The 20,430-nt window shown below is 35.6% G+C and overlaps 1 protein-coding gene across 2 annotated transcripts in view; it reads right to left on the minus strand.

Annotated features, from left to right (window-relative positions):
• The window catches only part of grin2a (glutamate receptor, ionotropic, N-methyl D-aspartate 2A), a 211,569-nt gene that overhangs the window by 68,626 nt on the left and 122,513 nt on the right, over nucleotides 1–20,430 (minus strand). For both annotated transcript variants that reach the window (XM_015380043.1, XM_015380044.1), the window contains 2 exons: nucleotides 8,484–8,650; nucleotides 3,322–3,750 (listed from right to left, as the gene is read on the minus strand). In XM_015380043.1, the coding sequence (XP_015235529.1) occupies nucleotides 3,322–3,750; nucleotides 8,484–8,650 (596 nt within the window). The remainder of the gene's footprint in view (nucleotides 1–3,321; nucleotides 3,751–8,483; nucleotides 8,651–20,430) is intronic.

The raw sequence follows: 20,430 nt of genomic DNA on the forward strand, positions 1-20,430 counted from the left end.
CCCTCTTAAATTGTGACCTTAAAATTGCAATTTTTCTCTTTTTAGGAAGAGCTCAAAGCTTTATTATATTTCCCCTCATTTTCTATAACAAACTTCAAAAGAAATTATATCAACAACATTGGCACAGCCTGGCTGACTTCATTCTAAATTCTTGCACAAATTAACTTTGCAAAAGCAACTTTTTCCCAGACATTCAGATTAGTTTGAAAACATTTTCATCTTAACGAATAAATCGTTATTTGGCAACTGCTTTTTTGCATTGCTTTAGATTCTGTCTAATATCAAAAACTAAATTATTAGCAGAAATATTTAAGCTGTAGCTTAGATAAAAATGAAATAAATCTTTGAAGGGATACATTTTTTGTGTACTGGCAGTAAAAACCCTGGGAGCCCACCTAACTGGCCTTGTTTGGTGTGGGCAGACATCCACTTGCCTTTATGTGCAATTTTGAGCATAATTTCCTAGATTGCATTGTTTAAGAAAAAAGATCAATTCCAATGAAGAAGTGACACTTTTTTGGTTTATTATCGGTAAAAACACTTAAGTAAATAAGCTTTATAATTTATATGTAACAGTATAATTATTTTACACATCACTGAGATGTACAGTAAACACACATTGGTTCTGTTGCTTCGCTGCCAGATGGAAAACAAGACATTGCTGGCAAAATCTGCAACGTCTTCCACTGGCTGTTAGGGGTTGAGCGCAAGATGAAGAACACAGAGATGAGCAAATGAGATATGCAGGAATTAATGAGAAGAAGAGCAGAAGGACTCATCAAGGATCTCTTCAGATTGAGAGAGCACTCATTTGTAGTGGCTCCCCACTGTTATCCCATCTCAGTTGCTCCTCTGGCTCACTCTTTACTGGCAATATTACAAACTACCCCTTCAAATTTCATTCACATCTTTTTATTATTCTCTGTTGCCTTTTTAATTCCAAAATCCATCCATATCCAAGCTATGAATGCAGATCTCTTGGTCATATGCCAAACTGTGATTGCATATTTTTGAAGGCCTTTAAAACAACGGCGAACCAAAGACAAAATTCTTGTTGTATTCACCAACTTGAGTATTCAAACTGACACTGACTCTAAAGGACTGTCTGACATGAAGCCTCTGCTATGAAACTTTTAATACGGCACCATGACATGTAATGTTGACCAGTATTTCTATAGCATTATTTTCCGGTGATCACATGTATGTTTTCAATGTGTATTCTTTTCTTGGGAGCTCTGGTTTAAAAAACTGGAGTACTTCATTACAAATTTAGCAGAGTGAATTCCTGAGCTCAAGTCTCTCCCACACAATTGTTGTCCAGATGCCAGATGAGCACCTTACAATGTTGTGCCAGAACTTGTTCGATAAACAGTGTTTAATGAATATGTTCATATTTTTAGTGAACAGTGAACTGAATGGTCCAGTTTTGAAATCATCACCATGAACAAGAGCGATATTCCCTCTGAGAATAATGAGCAAGACACACAGCTCAAGTTCGCGTTCAGTTTATGACGACACTTTTCATAGAATAACGTCAACAGACCAGCATGTCTGCTGCTAGTATTACTCTGCACAATTCAGACTCATCTACTGGTTTTTCTGATACCAGTTTTGCATAGAGCTTGGCAGAGTTTTATGAACTAACAAAGAAAGAATGACAGAAAAAAAAAAAAATCATGTATTTGTGCACACTGTGCAGACTGAACAAACAAGTCCGTACATTAGCCACGTCCACTTCAAATTTAAAGCGACACATCGTGTTAAAGCATCCAAGCTATCTTGGGAAATATCTGCCACTGAATGAGGAATGTAAGAAATAATTTTTGATATAAATTTTTTTAGCAGAACCTGAAAACACCTGAAGTTCAGTGTAATTTGGCTGAATAAAGGCTTCACTGGGCATACAGTATACTATGACTGCGTCTGCGTAGCCTATATTCCATTTCACTATATATATTATGATCATACATTTAAAGGGTGAAATATGATGTTCTATTTTGTAGGATTGCGGCTTAATTTATCAAATGAACTTGAGCTATTTCATTTCTATGTTTGTGAACTAGGTCATTTTTTGAAAAAGTGAGCTATGAACATGAACTTGTTAATTTTCATCTGTGTGGACTGAACTTTGAGCTGGTTCATTTTAATTATAAACTGACACAACATTGGCAACTTATACAAAATAGACAGACAATGAGATGTGATTTTCACTGCGAGCATATATGCAAATAGGGGTAACTTCTCTTATTATTGGGGAAGTTCCTTAGCCTGGGTGCCAGTCCGAACTTAGTCGAGGTGCTAACGTCTCTGTTAAACACTTTAAAAAACTCTGAAAATGGAATACGAAAGGTGGATTCTTGATTCTCGACGTCGGAGTACACAGAGTGAAGCGAAAAGACTACAACTGCGTAAACAGGCTCCGTTTCCGTTTCCGGTGGCAGCGGAATATTGACTATTCCTACAGAACTCAATGGGATTTACAAAATGCTAAATAAAACACTACAGGAACGTTTTTTCTTCACGAAACTTTTTTTGGAACGTCATTGAACAGCGCTGACGACACGGTGAGTAGCATATTTTAAAAAAAGAACGTTTAAGGTTGTTTTAAGGACATTATCGGACATGCTCTATGCTAGCCATTCTAAAGCAGCCAGGGGTTGATTCTAAATGAGCCAAAAAGCAGAGACAGGAGCAATTGTCAAACTTTTGGTGTCGATCATTCCATTTCATCCTGGACACTACAGAAAATGGGCTTAAAGTGTAAAAAACCGAACTTCTCCTTTAACATACGTCACGCACTCCGTTGCTCTTATTGGTTGTAGGTCTATCCAATTGAGTGCAGAGGCATTTTTTTTCCTGGTTCGTTCAAAACACGCCCCATAATCACAGCTCTATGGAGCAGTATCAGACTCATATTCTGACTAGAATTGAGTCGGACTACGTCAGGCTAGAAGTTCCTGGTATTTTAAGTGTAAAATTGATGGAGTCCTTTACATTCCTGGATTTTTCCAACATGTCTATAAACACTAGAAGCCATTTTATCCATAAATAAAAAAGCAACATAATGAAACCAAAATATAACATGAACCAGGATGTATCTGATGAGAAACACATTAGAAATTCCCTGCTTTCTTTCCCAATGCTATTATTCATAGGCTTCAAAGATGCTATAATTGTGACTTTTACGAATTTATTATCTAATTCAAAGAAATAATAAGGCCAATATCTGTGATAATTCATGTAAATACACTACACTTGATTAAATCTAGACAACATGTATCTACAAGATGAACACCAAAAGAGATCAATAGGAACACTTACTTGTGGAGAGCACTAGGTGGCAGTTTTGTTGTCTTCTCCATCGGGCCATAACAGGATGTCTTGGCTTCAGGAATATCACCGTACTCCACCAACATGGCTGCTGCTGCAGATGTTATGATCCCAAGTCCATCACGAACTCGGGCCTCCAGTGGATAGTCCCAGTCATCATATGACACTGAAATCATCCCTGATGGAAATGTCTCTGGTGTTATTTCGGGGTTCCCAGTGGTGAGTGATGGCACAATCCAGATGTAACCAAATCCAGTCAGGCCCAGAGAGCGTGCCTCCTCCAAAATGTATACTGCTTCATCTTTAGAGCAGTAGAGCAGAACCACTGGAGACTGCACCTTCTTGAGCATGATCTGAGACCGACTGTCTTCCTCCACGGCATCCAAAGTGATGATATTCTGCAGGTCCCATCCCACAAAACTAAAGAAATTGAAAAAAAAAAGAGTAAAATGTTACTATTCATCTAAAAGATTAAGTTTGTTGGAGTGTCGGCTGGGGCAGCAGTAATTACCCATCATAGATGATATTACTGGTCATTGTGGCATGAATCCTGAGAGGTGCAAGGTGCCTACTGTCAGGGGAAATATATTAAAGCTAAATGGAATGTCAATATTAAAGTCTATCCTGGGAAATGTGTCTGAGCAGATTTTAGTTTACAGACAGAAAGCACCAACTTAACAGATCGGTTAGTGATCGGTACTGATTAAAGTCAAAAAGCGCAAACTGTGTAAGTAAGCTAAAAAAAAAAATATATGAAAAAGCATTTAAAAACATTGAACCTTTTATTATGTCATCATCTTAGGGCTTGATCACATGTATAATTTGAGGACAACAACATCATGGTTACACACACAGACCCCCCCACCCCAATAAAACAAGTTTTAAAGTATTTTACTGAAAAGTTGGAGTAAAATTTTATTCCCATAGCTCCAAAAATATAAGAATGGTAATAACTATGACAGAGTTGTCTATTACTTCAATTTATAGTTACTCAGATTTGAATGGAAAGATGTTAGCATGTCCCAGTTTTCAAGGAGAACTGTTAACCTTTTGAAGCTCTCCTTTTAAAAGTAACACATTTTATGATTTATATACCTTTTAGTAAGGTCAATGCATGACTATTGTGAAGTAATACCAAACACGCTGATTCATACATTTTCCACCCGTTTGCTGTTCTAGCCAACTGATAGGTAGTGTCCTATATTTCATATGGCATTTCTATGGCATCTCTCTAAAACCAGTGTAAAATACAGGAATGATGCAAAAAACAATTTCAATAGTTTTGAAATGTTAAGTATATCCAGCTAAAGCCTAATCACACATAAACCAGAAATGTCAAAGCTTGAGTTGGGAAGTAGGCACTCACTATATGACTAATTTGACCCCAGCTAGGTCAGTTTAAGGTCTGCTTTAATACCCCAAAAGGGTTTACCAAATCATCTTTGCAAAATAGAGAAAGGTCAGGTAAACTGAAAAAAGAACATCATCCAAAGGATTTTTAAAGTATTGTGACAAATTCTCAATTCCATTTAAGTCTGATCTTTTATTGAGCCATTTAAAAAGTTAGATTTTTAAATCTTAATAGGTTTCATTTTTGGGCTACAAAGCTGTCAAGTTTGTAGCACTGTTGCTTTGCAGCAAGAAGGTTCTGGGTTCGATCTCCGGCCTGGGGTCTTTCTGCATTGATTTTGCATGTGTGGGTTTTCTCAGCGTATTCCGACCAAAAAACATGACTTGTAGGTTCATTTTCATAAATTGTCCTGAGGTGTGTGTGCATGGTTGTATGTTTCTGTGTTGCCCTGTGACAGACTAGCAGGGTCTTGCCCATAGACTGACAGGTACAGGCCCACCGTGACCCTGATTGAATAAGAGAGAGAAGATGGATGGATGATGGTTTTGATCTTAACCTCAGTCTGACTCAACACTGATTTCATGTCAAATACCGGGGGATACTTAAGCCAAACAGAAAAAGTCAGTCACCAGACAGGAAAGTATTCCAGTAGAATACATAATAAGATCAACCTACAAACTTACACAAATTTTGCCAAGTGCGAAATAAAATCAAAACAGAAACATGTGTATAAGCTGATAGAAAGATAAAAAAGGATAAAATCATATGTATTTGATCATAGATTTTTGCACACCTATAACGAGTTCTGCTCTAGAACTACCAGAAGGGATGTTAACTCATAAACATAAACCTCTTTTCTTGCAGTGCTGTTTCTGCAGAATGTGATCTAGCTGGGCTGTGATGGGCGCTGCTACCAGTCTGAGTGACATTTTGCAGCATGTCTGCAGCAGCTGCATCATAGTCAGTGTTAGATCATATCTGTCTTCTAGGATGGCCTTCATTTTGATTTGAATTATATCTACAAAGAGACTTCACCTTCCCTTATGTGTTTAAAGCCCTGGGGATCATTTCTATACACTCTGATCCTCAGTTACTTACTTAAGTTTTCATTTTGATCTATGAATGCCAGCTTCACTTTTTCCCTCTGAGCTCATTTAAGAGTTTTCCTAGCTGTCTGTGTTTGGGACTTTGCTTTAAGAAGGGCAAACCGTATCCCCACCTGCAAACTTCTCTTTTTAAATGTTGGGAGCTAAATCTGTGATACCTTACCTTGACAATAAAATGGGGCTATGATATTGTAAAACCAAACATTTAAAAATCAAACACTAAAAGTCCATTTAAACCTCAATCTGCCATAGGTGGAGCACGCGAAAAGAAGCAAAATGATATAAAACTTGTTGGCCCCAAGGGAGCCCTCAGTTTAACCCTGCCTCAGCTTTCAGTGACATAATAAAAGGTGGATTAACACTTCAAGATTTAAAAATGTCAGGGGATTTTCAAAACCTAAGAGACCCCAAATATGAGGATAGAAAGTTGGGGACAAAACAGTTTTCATCTTTAAGTGCCCTTTTCCAACCACACAACAAGGACAACCCACAGTTTTTACCCAGAAAATTTAGCTGTCAGAGAGAAAATTTGCCAAACCTCTTCAGATCTAGGGCTGGGTATTTTCACCAAAGTACTGAATCAAGTCGATTTTGATTCATACAGTTCTAAATCGATTAATTTCGATTCGATCTGTTTTTACAATAATGAAAGTGGTTCAACTGTGTTTCAAAGTATTTTATTTTTTCTTGTCATAAACACAAAGTGCAAACTTGTAAATCAGATAGTTTAAACTTGAGATGTGAACAAAACTGTCTCATAAGTGCAGACTTGTTTATGAAAAGTGAAAAAGTGAAGCCTCACTCACTCAGACATGCATGAGCTGCATTAACTTCACTGCACAAACAATATTTGCAGCATTGTCTTTAACAACTACAGGGTGTTTGCTGGTCAGCCCCCATTTGTTAATGTCTTCAGTCAACCTATTGGCTATATTTGCAGCTGTCTGGCTTTAAGTAATCTTGAGTGCATCTTTCCTGCTCATTTGAATGTGAACGTCATGTACTAATCGATCGCATTTCCTAGACATCGATTTTGCAAAAATGTAAAGTATACGATCAAAAATCAGATAAATCGATATTTTTTACCCAGCCCTATTCAGATCAAACACGAGATTGAAGTAAACAAACATGGGGAACAAATGGCAGACACAATGACTGTATTGTATTGGCTTATTGTGTGAAAAAGTAGAAAAAGAAAAGGTGTTGGTCATATCAACGGGCATTTATTTCTTTGCTATCATTCATTTAAATCATTTAAAATGTTTATTGCTTTAGAGACTAAATATACTGTTTCCAAGCAAGACTACTGACTGAGGCTGCTCATAATGAAGAGAGAAGATAAAGAGAGGATGATTTTTGTGGAATATTGCTTCCTCAGGGACACCACACATGATAGGATATCAGGCCAAGACAATCTTACATGTTGGATTTTCCCGATTAGCAATCAGATGGGTCTCATTGTTCTTCAAAGGAGACCTGATCACTTTTTACACACTACACATGGCAGGATTATGATAGGATAATCTAGGCCGGTGGCCTCTCTGAAGGAGAAGATCAGAACAGAAATTGGCATGAATAGCTTGCTGTGTGAACCACACCCAACTGAAAAACCTCTGTGGTGTCACTGAAAACCTTTCTCATTGAAAAAAAAAAAAGCAGATAAAAATTAGAATCATGATAAGGTGATAAATCTCATTGGTCATTTTTATAAATACATTTATTTTCTTTTGAAGTTCTTTTAGGTAAACGACTTTTTGATTTTTCCATGTTTGATTTCACAATAACAAATCTCCTTTTCAGTGTCAGTGTAAACTGTGTCTGACATAGCTCCATAGATTTTTAGGCCAAGTGCAGACCTACTCTTTCTCTAAACACAGTGTGCAAAGTGACATCAAAGCAGTTTAGCTTTGGCCTTATTTGAACAGGTTCTTTTTTCCAAGTATCTTTCTGGCTTGTTGAAATCTTCTGTACCAAGCTTTCAGCAAAATTCAACCTGGTTTTCTGGAACTAAACTTGAATATTGATGAGCTAAGCAATACATCTGTAACCCTCACTAAAGTTAATATAGTGACTAATGTGTTTTGATGATGATTTGTAATTGTAAAATACTAGGATTTTTTCTGAGGGTTGGTGTGAATTTTAACTCAGCAGAACTTGTAGAAATCTAAATACTGGGAAAGAGTTGCTTATTTTTATTTTGTTAATCAATATTATTGCCATTAGTATCCCAAAGGCCTATTTCAAATGCAATAATTGTTTATAATTAGATCCAAATGCATTGAAGTTCACCAATATAAAATGGCAATATGAAGTGGCAATAACATATTCAGCGTCTCAGATCTAGTTTAATCACAGTGAATGCCACATCTGATGCATATTGCAGTGTCTAACATACCAGCTGACACAGAGACAGATGGAAGAACTGTTAAAAAGAAATATATTTGGTATAAATGTATAAATGTATTTTTTTTTTTTATCTGATTTAATGAAAGATACAAATCTTTAAACAGGAACTGACATGTGAAGTTTCTCTTTAAGCTGAAAAAAGTTGGTGTCATGTGCCCACAATTTCATTTCTTTACTAAATGTTTAAGAATATTGATAATGCTAGCAGTTATGTAAACTTAAAGAAACATATTTCACTAATTTTCAAATTTTCTGAACTAACAAAATAAATGCAAAGTTAATGGGCTTACCTGTTGTCCACTGTAGTCTTTAGGATGTTTATGAACTCCTGGTATCCAGGAAACTTTGACGTGACAATTGAGAACACATGCCAGTCATACTCTTCCATAATGTTCAGCATTAACAGAGCCTCCTGCTGGATGGAAGCCCCAAACTGGAAGAATGTTGACTTCACATCCTGTCAAAATGAGGAATGAAGAGAAAGATGGGGAAAAAGAAAGGTGGATTAGTTTGGGTATTCATTTGTATTTTTGTTCCATTTTCAAAATTAATCCACCAGGTTCAAACTACATCACAGAAACATCCATCAAACACAGGGCATTTAAAAGTTGGCACAAGGTGGGTACACACTCTCCAGCTCCCTCAGCTATAGGCATAAAAACACATGCAGATACTGAAAGTAATACGCTTCCTGTGAAGGAAATATATGGACGAGGGGCTCCGAACAATTCAATTAAGACGAAATTGGATTGGTGCGGTACAGACAGGCTGCAGAACTCTGGGCCTTGTTCTGGGGAATGAGAGTTGTACTCACTAATATCCACTCCATTAAATCTGACAGAGAATCATTTGCCACTTAATTCAGCCAAACCCAGACATGAGCTTGGACAGTGCAGAGAAGCACCATTAGATGTGTAAAATGTGTCCTTTCATTTAAGTTAAAATTGTGCATTTCTTGTATGAACCCAATGAAATACACTCAGGATGATTAAACACTGGTAGAGGAACAGTTTTTGCTAAGTTTTTCATATATATAATTTGTCTAGGTGGCAACACATTGGTACTGAAAATACAGCCATAGCTGTAACTTTAGTGCATTGCAGAATTGGAAACAGCTTATATCTAGCAGTTACTATGTCAGTTTCGCAGTAACTGCTAAATGTTATCGCTCAGACAATCACTAAGTATAAGTTGTTATGAAATGCTTTTATTGTTTCTGTCTCCCATATATACACCTCCTGTTTAGTTAGTCTTTGCTGGATCCCCTTCATTCTTCAGGTGTCTTCTAGGTTATTTTTGGTCGCTGAGTTTTCTTGTCGATCCATTCTGGACTATGGATTTTTGGTATTTTTATTTCATCATAAAATTTTGCAAGTATCATCTCTGCCTATCCTAATCTGCATTTGGGTCCACTACAACATGCTCTAACCCTGAAAGAAGGATCCAAGAATAAGTAACGGAACAGGGATCCATTTCATGAAGCAAATTTACAGAAAACTCTAAGTTGTCTAAACCTGAAAACAGGGAGAGTCTGACTTTTCCAATTCAAAAAGAGAGTTTATTAAACCTATGTTTCAGTCATCGTAGTAACATTCTCCCCAGAGCAAACCTGTTCAGCAGCAGGTTTTTTGTTCTTTAAACCTGGTGTGTCCTCTGTCTCCGCTCTCCTCAAAGCAAATCATGTTGTTTTTTATCCTGATTTAGTCCTGATTTTTGTTTTAGTTTTGTGCATAAAATATAAATATCATTCAATTGGACTGTTACACACTAAGGTACACAGTAAGCTAAAAAGAAACATTGCATGATGAGGATCTTATTAAAGGATGATTGCCAGTTTTTCATAGAGAATTAAATATTTATAGGGAGAGGATTCTACAACTCTTGATATGGCATGAGATTCATTTGTTTTTGGTCTGTTTAATATGAGAGATATGTGGATCATTTCATTTTTATTTAGTTATATTTACAGTGCATGAAGATCTGAAATTATTTTCAGATCACACGTATATAGATTCATTAATTCCGCGGGGTGAAAGGAATTACTTTAGGATTAGGATTTATTGGATGATAACAACCTAATGAGCCTACTGGTACAATCTGACAGCATTCTATGGGACTGATAGCCACTATTAACAACCATTTATTGGGATGATAACATCTGAAGCGCTGCTACAAACAGCCACTGATTTACTAAGACTGAATCAACATGAGGGACATATGAAATGATCCACCGGTTCTATATATTAGAACAATGTTGTTTATTCTTCATCATCACCTTCTGCCAGAAGGTTTAAAAAAATAATCCCGTAATATTTTTCTAGAAAACACTCTATGGCAAGCCATTTTGATGAGTACTACTTTTACTGAATATGTATTCCTGATATCTGAAAAAAAACATTTCTTACTTGTCTAAGTGACCACTTCAAGCAAAGTGACATTCTCCACATATAGAATAAACATTCTGGATGTCTATAAATTATTTCAGATTTCCATATTCCTAATATTGTCAGCATCTGTACCATTTTTTTTTTCAGTTATCATACATACATTTTCAGTGAAGCTGAAAAATGTCAGAATGACCAATTAAAATGTGTAAACATTTGTATATATATAAAACTTAACTCTTACTAGTATAACTGTTTTTTTTGTTTTGTTTTTTTTTACTTTCTAAAATTCTACAAAAAACATGTCATTTAGAAAATATGCTATTACGTTTAGGTCTGGGAGTGTAGTTTTGATCAGGAAGAATCTTATCAATCTAATCAAATCTGTGTTCCACTGATAATGGCTTTTCATACTATTTGCACACACAACTCTGACTGGACCTCTTTGTTGATTATGAGTTGACCTAGTTAAAATTGATTTAACTAATTAATAGCAGCCATTGTGAAACCCAACACTCAGAGTTCCTGTCTTTTGGCTAGATCAATTTAGAGTTGCAGATTTTAATCTGAATTTGTTAAACCTGCTTCTTGAAACGGACCGCAGGAGGTGTATGCATGGGAGACAGAAACAATGAGAGGACTAATTAGCTAAAAGGGGGCAGGTGTAAATAGAGTAACTAGCACTAGAGGATGCAATGACGTCACAGGCCAGCGTGCTCTATGTTTACAGAAGTAAACATGGATGGTAGGGCCGGCGCAAATCTAGCAGCATTTTCCGACAATAAAAACTCAATCTTTTCAATATGGTTAAACAAACATACTGCTCTCTGCATCATCATCTGCCAATTTTTGTTGTTTTTCTTGCCGCTTCTGCGTAGCAAGACGCAGAATAGTTACCTTTGTCGGGTATTAATGACGTTCAGGTCGGATGAATTCGACCTGGCTGTTCAGACACAGGTCGCATTTGAAAAGATCAGGTACATATCGGATTCAGGACCACATAGCCAAGTGGCCTGGGTCAGAATGGAAAAAAATCGGATCTGTGTTGTTCAGACTGCCATGAAAAGATAAGATCCAGGTCGCATATGGGCAGAAAATCGGATTTGGGTCACTTCAGGCTGCAGAGTGAACGCAGCCAAAAAGTAACTTGAGAAAAACCTAAATAAGGCTAAAGGGGAATAAATATAAAGACTACAAAAAAGGAATGTACAAGGGAAAAACTAAAGGAAAAGTGAAGGGACTGGAGATAACTGAAGCCATGGAAAACCAAAGCTAAAGGAAAAGAATAACTATTACTAAAACTAGACAAAGGAATAAACAAAAACACAAATGTTGAAGAAAAGAGATAACTAGGAAGAGCAAAACTAAGAATACAAGAATGATCCAAATCTAGACAACACAGAACAAAACAAAACAAACTTGAGAATTCAAAAAATAAAAACTTACACAAAAGGAAAAGGTCCAACACATAAGATCATAACAGTTAGAGATTATTAAAAAAAAAAAGATTAAAGAAACTAAACAAATAAATAAATTGACAATATACACATAACCATGTTAAGCTGGTCAGGATGAGCAATCAAGCACCTGTTTAAAGTTTAAAGGATATTTTTTCTGACACTTATGTAGTGTTCAAATGTGGGTGTTTATAAAGCTGTTATTTGATTTTTCAATTTGACTTAAAGATGTGTCAGTTTTAATGGACGTTCAAGAAAGACAACACAGCTTGTATTTCAGATTATATAAGCTTTAAATGGGTCTGACATCACAAGCCTGTCTACTTAAATCATTCTAGAGCCTAAAGAGTTGTCATAAAACTTCATTATGATCCATAAAATTTGACAATAAAGGTGTGCACTGCTCATATTAAAATGTGATGAATGTAAAGCATTTTTTGTTTTTGTAATTTATGTTTCTTGCAACTGGTTCAATACCTGATTATACATACATATGTGTTATAAGGTTTAATGAAAAATATTGCTTAACTTTTGCAAATATACACGCAGAAAGTAATTAGTTTGCAAAGAAGTTGGTAATATCATAACAAACAGATTGAACAGGACAGAAAAAATGTACATCTCAGCGGGTTCATACAACAGCAGCACTTATATTACTGAATTTCCATTTTCCATTACAGCAAATTCACACATTTCATACATGTGTTTCCACAGGGAGAAATGAAGTAAAAAGTCGCTCCCAGATGGAGTTTTAATAGAGTGTGCAAGTGCAAAATGCTTTTTCCTAATATTTAAAAAAAGAAACAAAGAAACATTGAGAAAATTTACATGTCTTTGTTTTTGGTAATGCTCTATTGAGTCATTCTTTCCTTATTTATAACCTAGCTTTTGAAATGGGAATTCATTTTCTGTCACATAGATAAAATAAGCAAACAGATCCCTGTTTCATTCGTTCTTCTGTACATAACAATCCTCAAGTGCTCTTTAATGATATTGCATCTGTAAGTGAGATTTCCTCACTCTCTGCTCAGGCTCAAGTTCTCTTTGGAGAATTTGTCACAGTGGAGCTATATGCATTTGGGTGTGTGTGTGGGCTAAGATGTGGTAGAAGCTGATGCAAGCAATGGTTGAGCATTGTGGCACAAGAGGGAGGTCATGGTGTAAGACTTGTCAGTCGCTGTGTTCGTCACATGAAGCAGCAGAAGAAGCACGCACTTAGAGCTGTAATATATAGAGAGCTGTTGAGCCATACATAGAGTATACAGAATGACTTTTCTATGTTACTATCTATTTAATTAAAAAACGTTTCATTTTTTTGTATTTTCTGTGGGTAACTTTGACAGTGAAACCAGCACCAAGCCAATAATTACACACTTTAGGGCATATAGACTATTAATAGTGAGGATGACTTGCTAAGGTTAAAACAGCATCATTATGAAGAAGAAATGCAATGTAAATGCATATGAAGATGATGTGGTTGGCCTAATTTTTTTAGAAACTGCTCAGGGTCTACTGGGATTTTTTTTGGACAGATATCACTTATTTTTAGAAGAAAGTGTGGTGCTAAAAGAGAAAATATCCAGGCACATGCAGTTGTGTGCTAAAATGTCAGGGCTCAGACAATAATAAGTGGTTTTAAGTTACTGGAAAGGGATCAGCAGCTGAAAAAAAAAAACCAAAAAAACATCAACAAATGTATACAGAATGCTTTCTGTGAAAGCCTAATATTAAAAAAGTGCAGATGGGCGACAGCCGCAAAGTAACACACCAGGTGGCCCTCCTGCCTGCTAAGAACACCATTCAAAGCGATTGCATGGAGCCATCCTGCCTTTTATCAATGGTTCATTGTCATGATTTTGGTGTCATGGTGTCAGCTAGGGTCTGACAACAAGGTGTTGGGCATCTTTAGACAGTTGAGGACAGTTTCCAGCACGATAATCAAACACAAAGCTTAAATGATGTCCAGCTGGCTTAATGAATTCACTGTTCTCTAACGGCCACCAAAGCCACTAGATCGCAATCCAACATAGAACATTTGATGTGCTATGTGATGAAATATGATTCATTTTCACAGATGAGATGCCAAACCATCTACAGCAACTGCATAATACTATACCATTGTTATGGACTAGAAATCTGTAAAAAATGTGTGACACATTTTGTTGAATCTGTAATGTAGTAAATATAGATAGTTTTGAGGCAAAAAAGGGGGAAGGCGCCACCCTTTTCTAACCATGTGTATCAAATAAATTAAAATATAGAGCCTAGGCGGAAGTTCAACTGAAGAAACCAATTGCTTTCATTCATCCACCTGCAACACAGCCAATCAGCTTTCAACCACACCTCCACAAAAGCCAATAGGCATCCAAAGTTGATCTTAAAAGGCCTCTGATATGCACCTGTCTGCTCCTGTGCACAGGCAGCGGATGTGCTGTGTGACTTCATTCAGATGACACGTTTCAACCCACCTCTAGCCCCTCCTCCACCATCGTAACTAAAGCTTCATCAGAGTGTCATTCCTCCCGGACTCTTGCTGCATTCCCTGTCTCAGCTTAACCGGTCCAGCAAAAGACTGCCATGTTGAGCCTGGTTATGCCAGAGGTTACTTCCCAATGGGGAGTTTTTTTTTATCTCCACTGTCGCTTCATGCTTGCTCATCATGGACAGGTTCTCTCAACCTGTGTTATCCAACTGGACTTCCATCTTTCAGGTCCCTGATAGAAGCTCTAGTATCAGCTCACGCAGTCCACTGGATCTCCCCATAAAGTCCTACAGCCCTATTCTTTACTCCTGTTCATGCATATCTATTAAAATTAAGCGCTATGTTTCCTGCCGAGGTCTGAGCGCAAAAGACGAGTAATTGTATCAATACATTTCTCCTAATTGTCTTTTCTTTGTGTGAGTTTTTCAGATTGAACTAAAGAAATCTGAACTATACAAACTATATAAAAGGAAAATATCCCTAGAGATTACAATAGAACCAAAAACAGCAAACCCTGCACATGGGCAAATCGTAGTTCAGGAAAAGAAGTGGGAAAAAAATTGATGGATTGACTATGGAGCATTTTATTGGTCCTAATTTGGATAGCTCACAATCTGTGACATCGGAAAACTGTGAATCATTGCTTCTCATTTCACCCTTGTCAAGTGTGACATGTCTGCATTCCACTAACACTTTTAGCTACCGGCATTGAGATGTGCAAACACACACTTTCGCACACAATCACTACGTCACTCTGTTCTACACATTCACCACACTTTTTCCAACTTACAAAACATCATACACTGTTGCAAAATCTCAAACGCAACCAAAAGCAACATCCATACAAACACACAACTACCACACAAGGTAATGTAGGAAACAGAGTCTACTCTGAGATTGAGACAAGTTAAAAATAGCAGTCCTCATATCCTCTGCCGCTGATAGCATCATGCACTGTCTGGTCTGATCACACGCACATACACTCAAAACACACAGCCGCTCTGATCACAAAAGCAACACATAGATGAGGCTGTAAGGAACTGATGGTTAAATTCTGGGTGGAAAATAAAGACAACACAAGCTTGTACATATTAGTTATAATAATATCAAACAAAATCCTATAACTAATACATGTCATAGATAACCTTTGTGTTGTGGCAACACAAAGAGAAAGGTATAAAATGACCAAATAAACGAAACCTTAGTGACCACATGCTAAGTATAAACAGGAAGACCCAAAAATATCCAAGAGAAAGAAAAATATCTTTGGAGAACAACCGAATTGCCAAGACAACAGCTCCCAAATGCAAATAATAGCAGATTATGTAATGAATCATGATATATAATTCAAATCTTGTTTTGATCAAAAGCAGATGCAGTTTCTTAGCTGAAATAGATATATGAAATATATAACTTAGTAACACTTTCTTTTTGGCAAAAATGTTGGGAATTTCTACTCAAACTGAAGAATGAGACACATAATTACTCGCTTACAAATACAATATAATGTAATGTATGTTAACAAGGCTTCTTGCTGCACAATGAGAAAACATAATAAATAAACAATTACATTGTCACTCCAGTTAAAGCATGACATGCTTCTCTGTGTGGTTCAGACAGTTGTGTTAACTGGCGTTTACAGATACAGAGGCTTCTGATGATGCTCCATTCCTCTTACAACCATCATCTGTTGCCTTATAATGTGCATATATCCACTTCAATAACCTTCACAGTTTAGTTTAATTAAGTTCATTTTTAGATAGATATCATGGAAAAGCACTTTACAAAACCAACATATCCAATTTATTTAAAAGTATACAATTTAATGTAAGTCAATTGCATTGACAGATTCAAAGCCATTTATATGGTACAATCCAGTTTGGTAATAGATATAAAGCAGTCAATTTATTATGCAAATCTGGAAAAACTGTTCTACCTAAGCCAATTGCATCTAGTCAGCTTATGTCTGTCTGCAGGAGTCACTCCTCCTGAACCAGCAGTGACAGCTGATTGCATTGAGTGGTTAACCTTGCAACAAACCCCCATACTGAGCAAGCATTTGAAAAACGTGCAAAGAAAAATACCCTTTAAACAAAGGGAGCATCTGGATCAATGTGATCAGCTAATTGGAGTTTGAAAAAACAATGCCAACACATGAATGACTCATGTACCTGTGCTTTAACTGCATACTTTCGGAACGCTTTTTATGGTGCCAGACTCCAGTTTCTGGTGGACTAAGTATCAGAAATACTGAGCAAATATTTAGTTGCCTCAGATTTCCTAAGCCTGGAGCCTTCTAAGTGGTTTTGTTAAAAAATTATCTCTGTATATAAAGTTTCTCACCCACTAAATAAAGTTAAAAAATACAGATTGATTTTTTTAATATAGGTTCTTTTTTTGTTTGTTTGTTTTTTACATATCTTCTCAACACTTAAGCTTCAGCAAAATTGTTTGCATCTATGTAAATAGATAGACTGGAAATATGTATTTGACATTTTTGTTTAGTTTTTTTTAACTTTGCTTGCTAATACTATTCTATTTTACTACATTCTACATTCATTACTACACTTTATGGAATTCAAAATTCCATAAAGTAAAATACAGTTATACTGTATGAACAGGCTAAATAGTGACATACCAGAACAGTTTTATTAAAATCACTTTATACACCAGTAATACATGTTTTAGCATATCTATGTTGTTGTCTGTGAAAAACAAAAACAAAAAAACACTGCACTATCCACAGTGCTGTACTTAAATATTTTACTTACTGTAAATTTCTGGAGCATATACAGTATCTCATGAATCTTGTGAATCTTATTAGCATAAGTATGAAAGCAATAAGTAGAGCCTCCAATGGCTACCTGATGCAGAACAAGTGCTTTGAAAGCATGATTTTATGTAAAGCACAGCATATATCCTTTGTTTACGCTGGATAGTAATTACATAGAGCAGAAGCCCTGAGCAACAAAGAGGCAAACGCACACAGTGACACTAAGAGATAATTAAGGAGAGCTGTATTTGACGTCACAGATGGAATATTTTGCCATAGAAGCAGACCACTATAGCAGACAAGGAGAGAGAAAGAAACTTATTCAAAGTTCATCATGCATGTGCACACTGTATGTGTGCATGTGTGGAAGTGTGTGCATTATTGCTGTTGTTTTATTGACAGGGCTTTTTAACAAGCAGCCAAGCCCCAGTGGGAATGATTGACATCCTTTCTCTCTCTTTCTTACTCCTGTAAACTTTGCCTGTCCATACTTCTTTTTTAATACTGTAAATCCAATGGTTTCCCCTTTTATTTCTCCTCGCATAATGTTTCTATCTTCTTTTAATATTCAATTTTTCCAAGGTCTTTCCTTTAAACATTATGTAAAGGTTAATTTCATCCAGCATGTTGTACTTTTTATTTTGTAATATTTATAAAATTGTATTGCATTTTACACCTGGCTTGGTAAAAGGAAAAAAACAACTTTGGTTAAAAATATTAAAGATCATGTTAAGATCATTACAATTAGATGTGGTTAAGATAATACGTTATTTTGATCAGAGCATCTTAACTCTAGCAAACACAGGGCTAAACATAGGGGCGTTCTTATTACCAGGGGAAACATAATCAAAAAGGTAAATTAACTCCAATCCAATGTACTGTTTATTCTGAGCTAACATTACAAAAATAAAATAATATGCTTTCAACCAATAAAAAAAAAAGAAAAATGGAACAAATGTACACAAGTGACATCAACACTTTAGTGCACATTTGCTCAAATGTGCGTTAATGTGTAAATATTGTGTGGTTTGACAGTGTTGACTGGAAGCACATCCAAGCAACAACTCTAGCTTCAGAGGGTAAGGGCTTACTTAAGGGAAGTTTTGTGTTTGTGTGTGTAAGAGTTAGTGAATGCTTTGTGTGTCTTAGCCAGAGGGCTGTGGATCATGCTGAGCTCATTGCAAAGACACAAACAACACAAAATAAACCATCGCATGAACAGAATGGAGGACGACTCACCAAACGGGACATAAAAGAAGAAGAAAAAAAAAAGCTAAAATGGCTCAGTGACTTCAGTATAGAGCACCGACATCTACCTTTATGCTAATGAGATGCAAGATTTTCACATATATGACAGTTTATTTTTATGTATTTTTAGATCTCACTGCAAAAATGTACATCTAAATAAGTAATTTCTTCTTAAAATAAGTGCTTTTTTTCTTGAATTGAGGAGGTAAATGAGACACTTTGTCATTGGAACAAACCAATTTACATTTAAGATAAACAAACAAAAAAAACAACTGCATTGCATTTATTTGAAGTACATAATATCTACTTGTGGTATTTTAAGAGTTAAATTATGCATTCCATTGGCAAAACTACTTATTTACCTACTCAAATTAAGCGTAAATACACTTAATTTAAGAAAGATTTTCTTATTTCTACATGATTTTTAGGACTTTAAAGTATTAATTAGGATAATGCAATTATGTTTTATTTCTAGTTCATACCAAGTGACTTCTGATTTTAAGAATGATAAATAGAAAACTTAAGAATATCCTCCATGCAGGCACTAAAAGTAAATGAAACAGCGCAACACTTAGGATGGTTTTATAGTCATCATGACAGTAATTCCAAATTTGGTCCATAATTAAATTTCGGAAACAGGATAAACTGGGAATTTAAGTACTAAATATGCTTATAACAATTAATTCTCTTCAAATTTGGACTACTTAAATTAGATAAAATAAGTCAGTCATTGCTTATAAAAGGTCTGCTAGTCTCCATAATGATTGCAAATAAAATGCAATAAGAACATCTAGCTGGTTTTTAGCTGCAATATCAATCAGAAATCCTTTATATGTTTTCCAGGGGTGGGAGGATGCATTTAGCTCATGTAACATGATGATGCACAATACAATGTTAAATGTTAAAGGAATCATCATACTTAAGAGATAACATTTTCAACAAATCACATTGTGTGTTTAAAAATAAAAATACAAAATCTATAATTATGATATTCCCTTCAGTGTTGACAAGCCAATGCCTTGTATTTTTACTGCTTTTTTTATTCTAAAGTAATCCCAACAAGCTTTTATAACTATTATTTGTTTTTTTTAATAATAAAATACATTTCTTTTTTTTGTTTAGTTTTTTTTGTTTCTGGACAATAAGAGTTTCTAAAAACATTTCATGGACTCATCCTGTCTTTTTGTTTATGATTTCAAGTTCTTTTAACATGTATGGGTCTAACCATGTAGAGTAGCTGTTTGTCTGCATGTGCCAGGGCAGATTTGCTCATATTGTTTTTTGGCATGGGTGAGTTTGAAAAAAAGTCTAATTTAACATGTGGTAGGGAATCATGAGGTTCAGGTGCCATTATTGAAGGTATTTTAAAATATTGATTTGAATTGGCAAAAGAAAGTTGCAGAGGAAAGGACAGTTTTAAAGATTTTAGTGACTAGTAGTTACTTATGATGTTCTTAAAACTATAGCCCTGGTCAATGCATCTAATATAAATTAAATGTCTCATATGATGTTATAAAATGAAGAACTATTTCCTTCAAAATATTTCAAAATAAGGGCATCAAACTTTCTTAATCACATTTTAATATCATGCCTATACTAATAGGTTTTGATGTGTAATAAATAAAAATCCTACGATCACAGCAACAGGATAGCTTTGTGCATATTAGATCTGAAATGGCTTAAAAATAATATAAAATATTACTTAAAATATTTAGATAACCTGATAAAACATTGCTTGAAAAATTCTGTTTTAAGAGAATTTTTTTTGTATTCTTTCTATCACTAAATAATAAAAAGTTTGATGGTAAGACATAAAGCAGAAACCAAGGACATGTCATCCCCATCATAAAAACCCCTTCTTCTACGCTGACACACACCAATTTGGGGGTAAAT

This window comes from Cyprinodon variegatus, unplaced genomic scaffold (genome assembly GCF_000732505.1).
Source record: "Cyprinodon variegatus isolate N-32 unplaced genomic scaffold, C_variegatus-1.0 Scaffold206, whole genome shotgun sequence".
Lineage (NCBI taxonomy): Eukaryota > Metazoa > Chordata > Actinopteri > Cyprinodontiformes > Cyprinodontidae > Cyprinodon > Cyprinodon variegatus.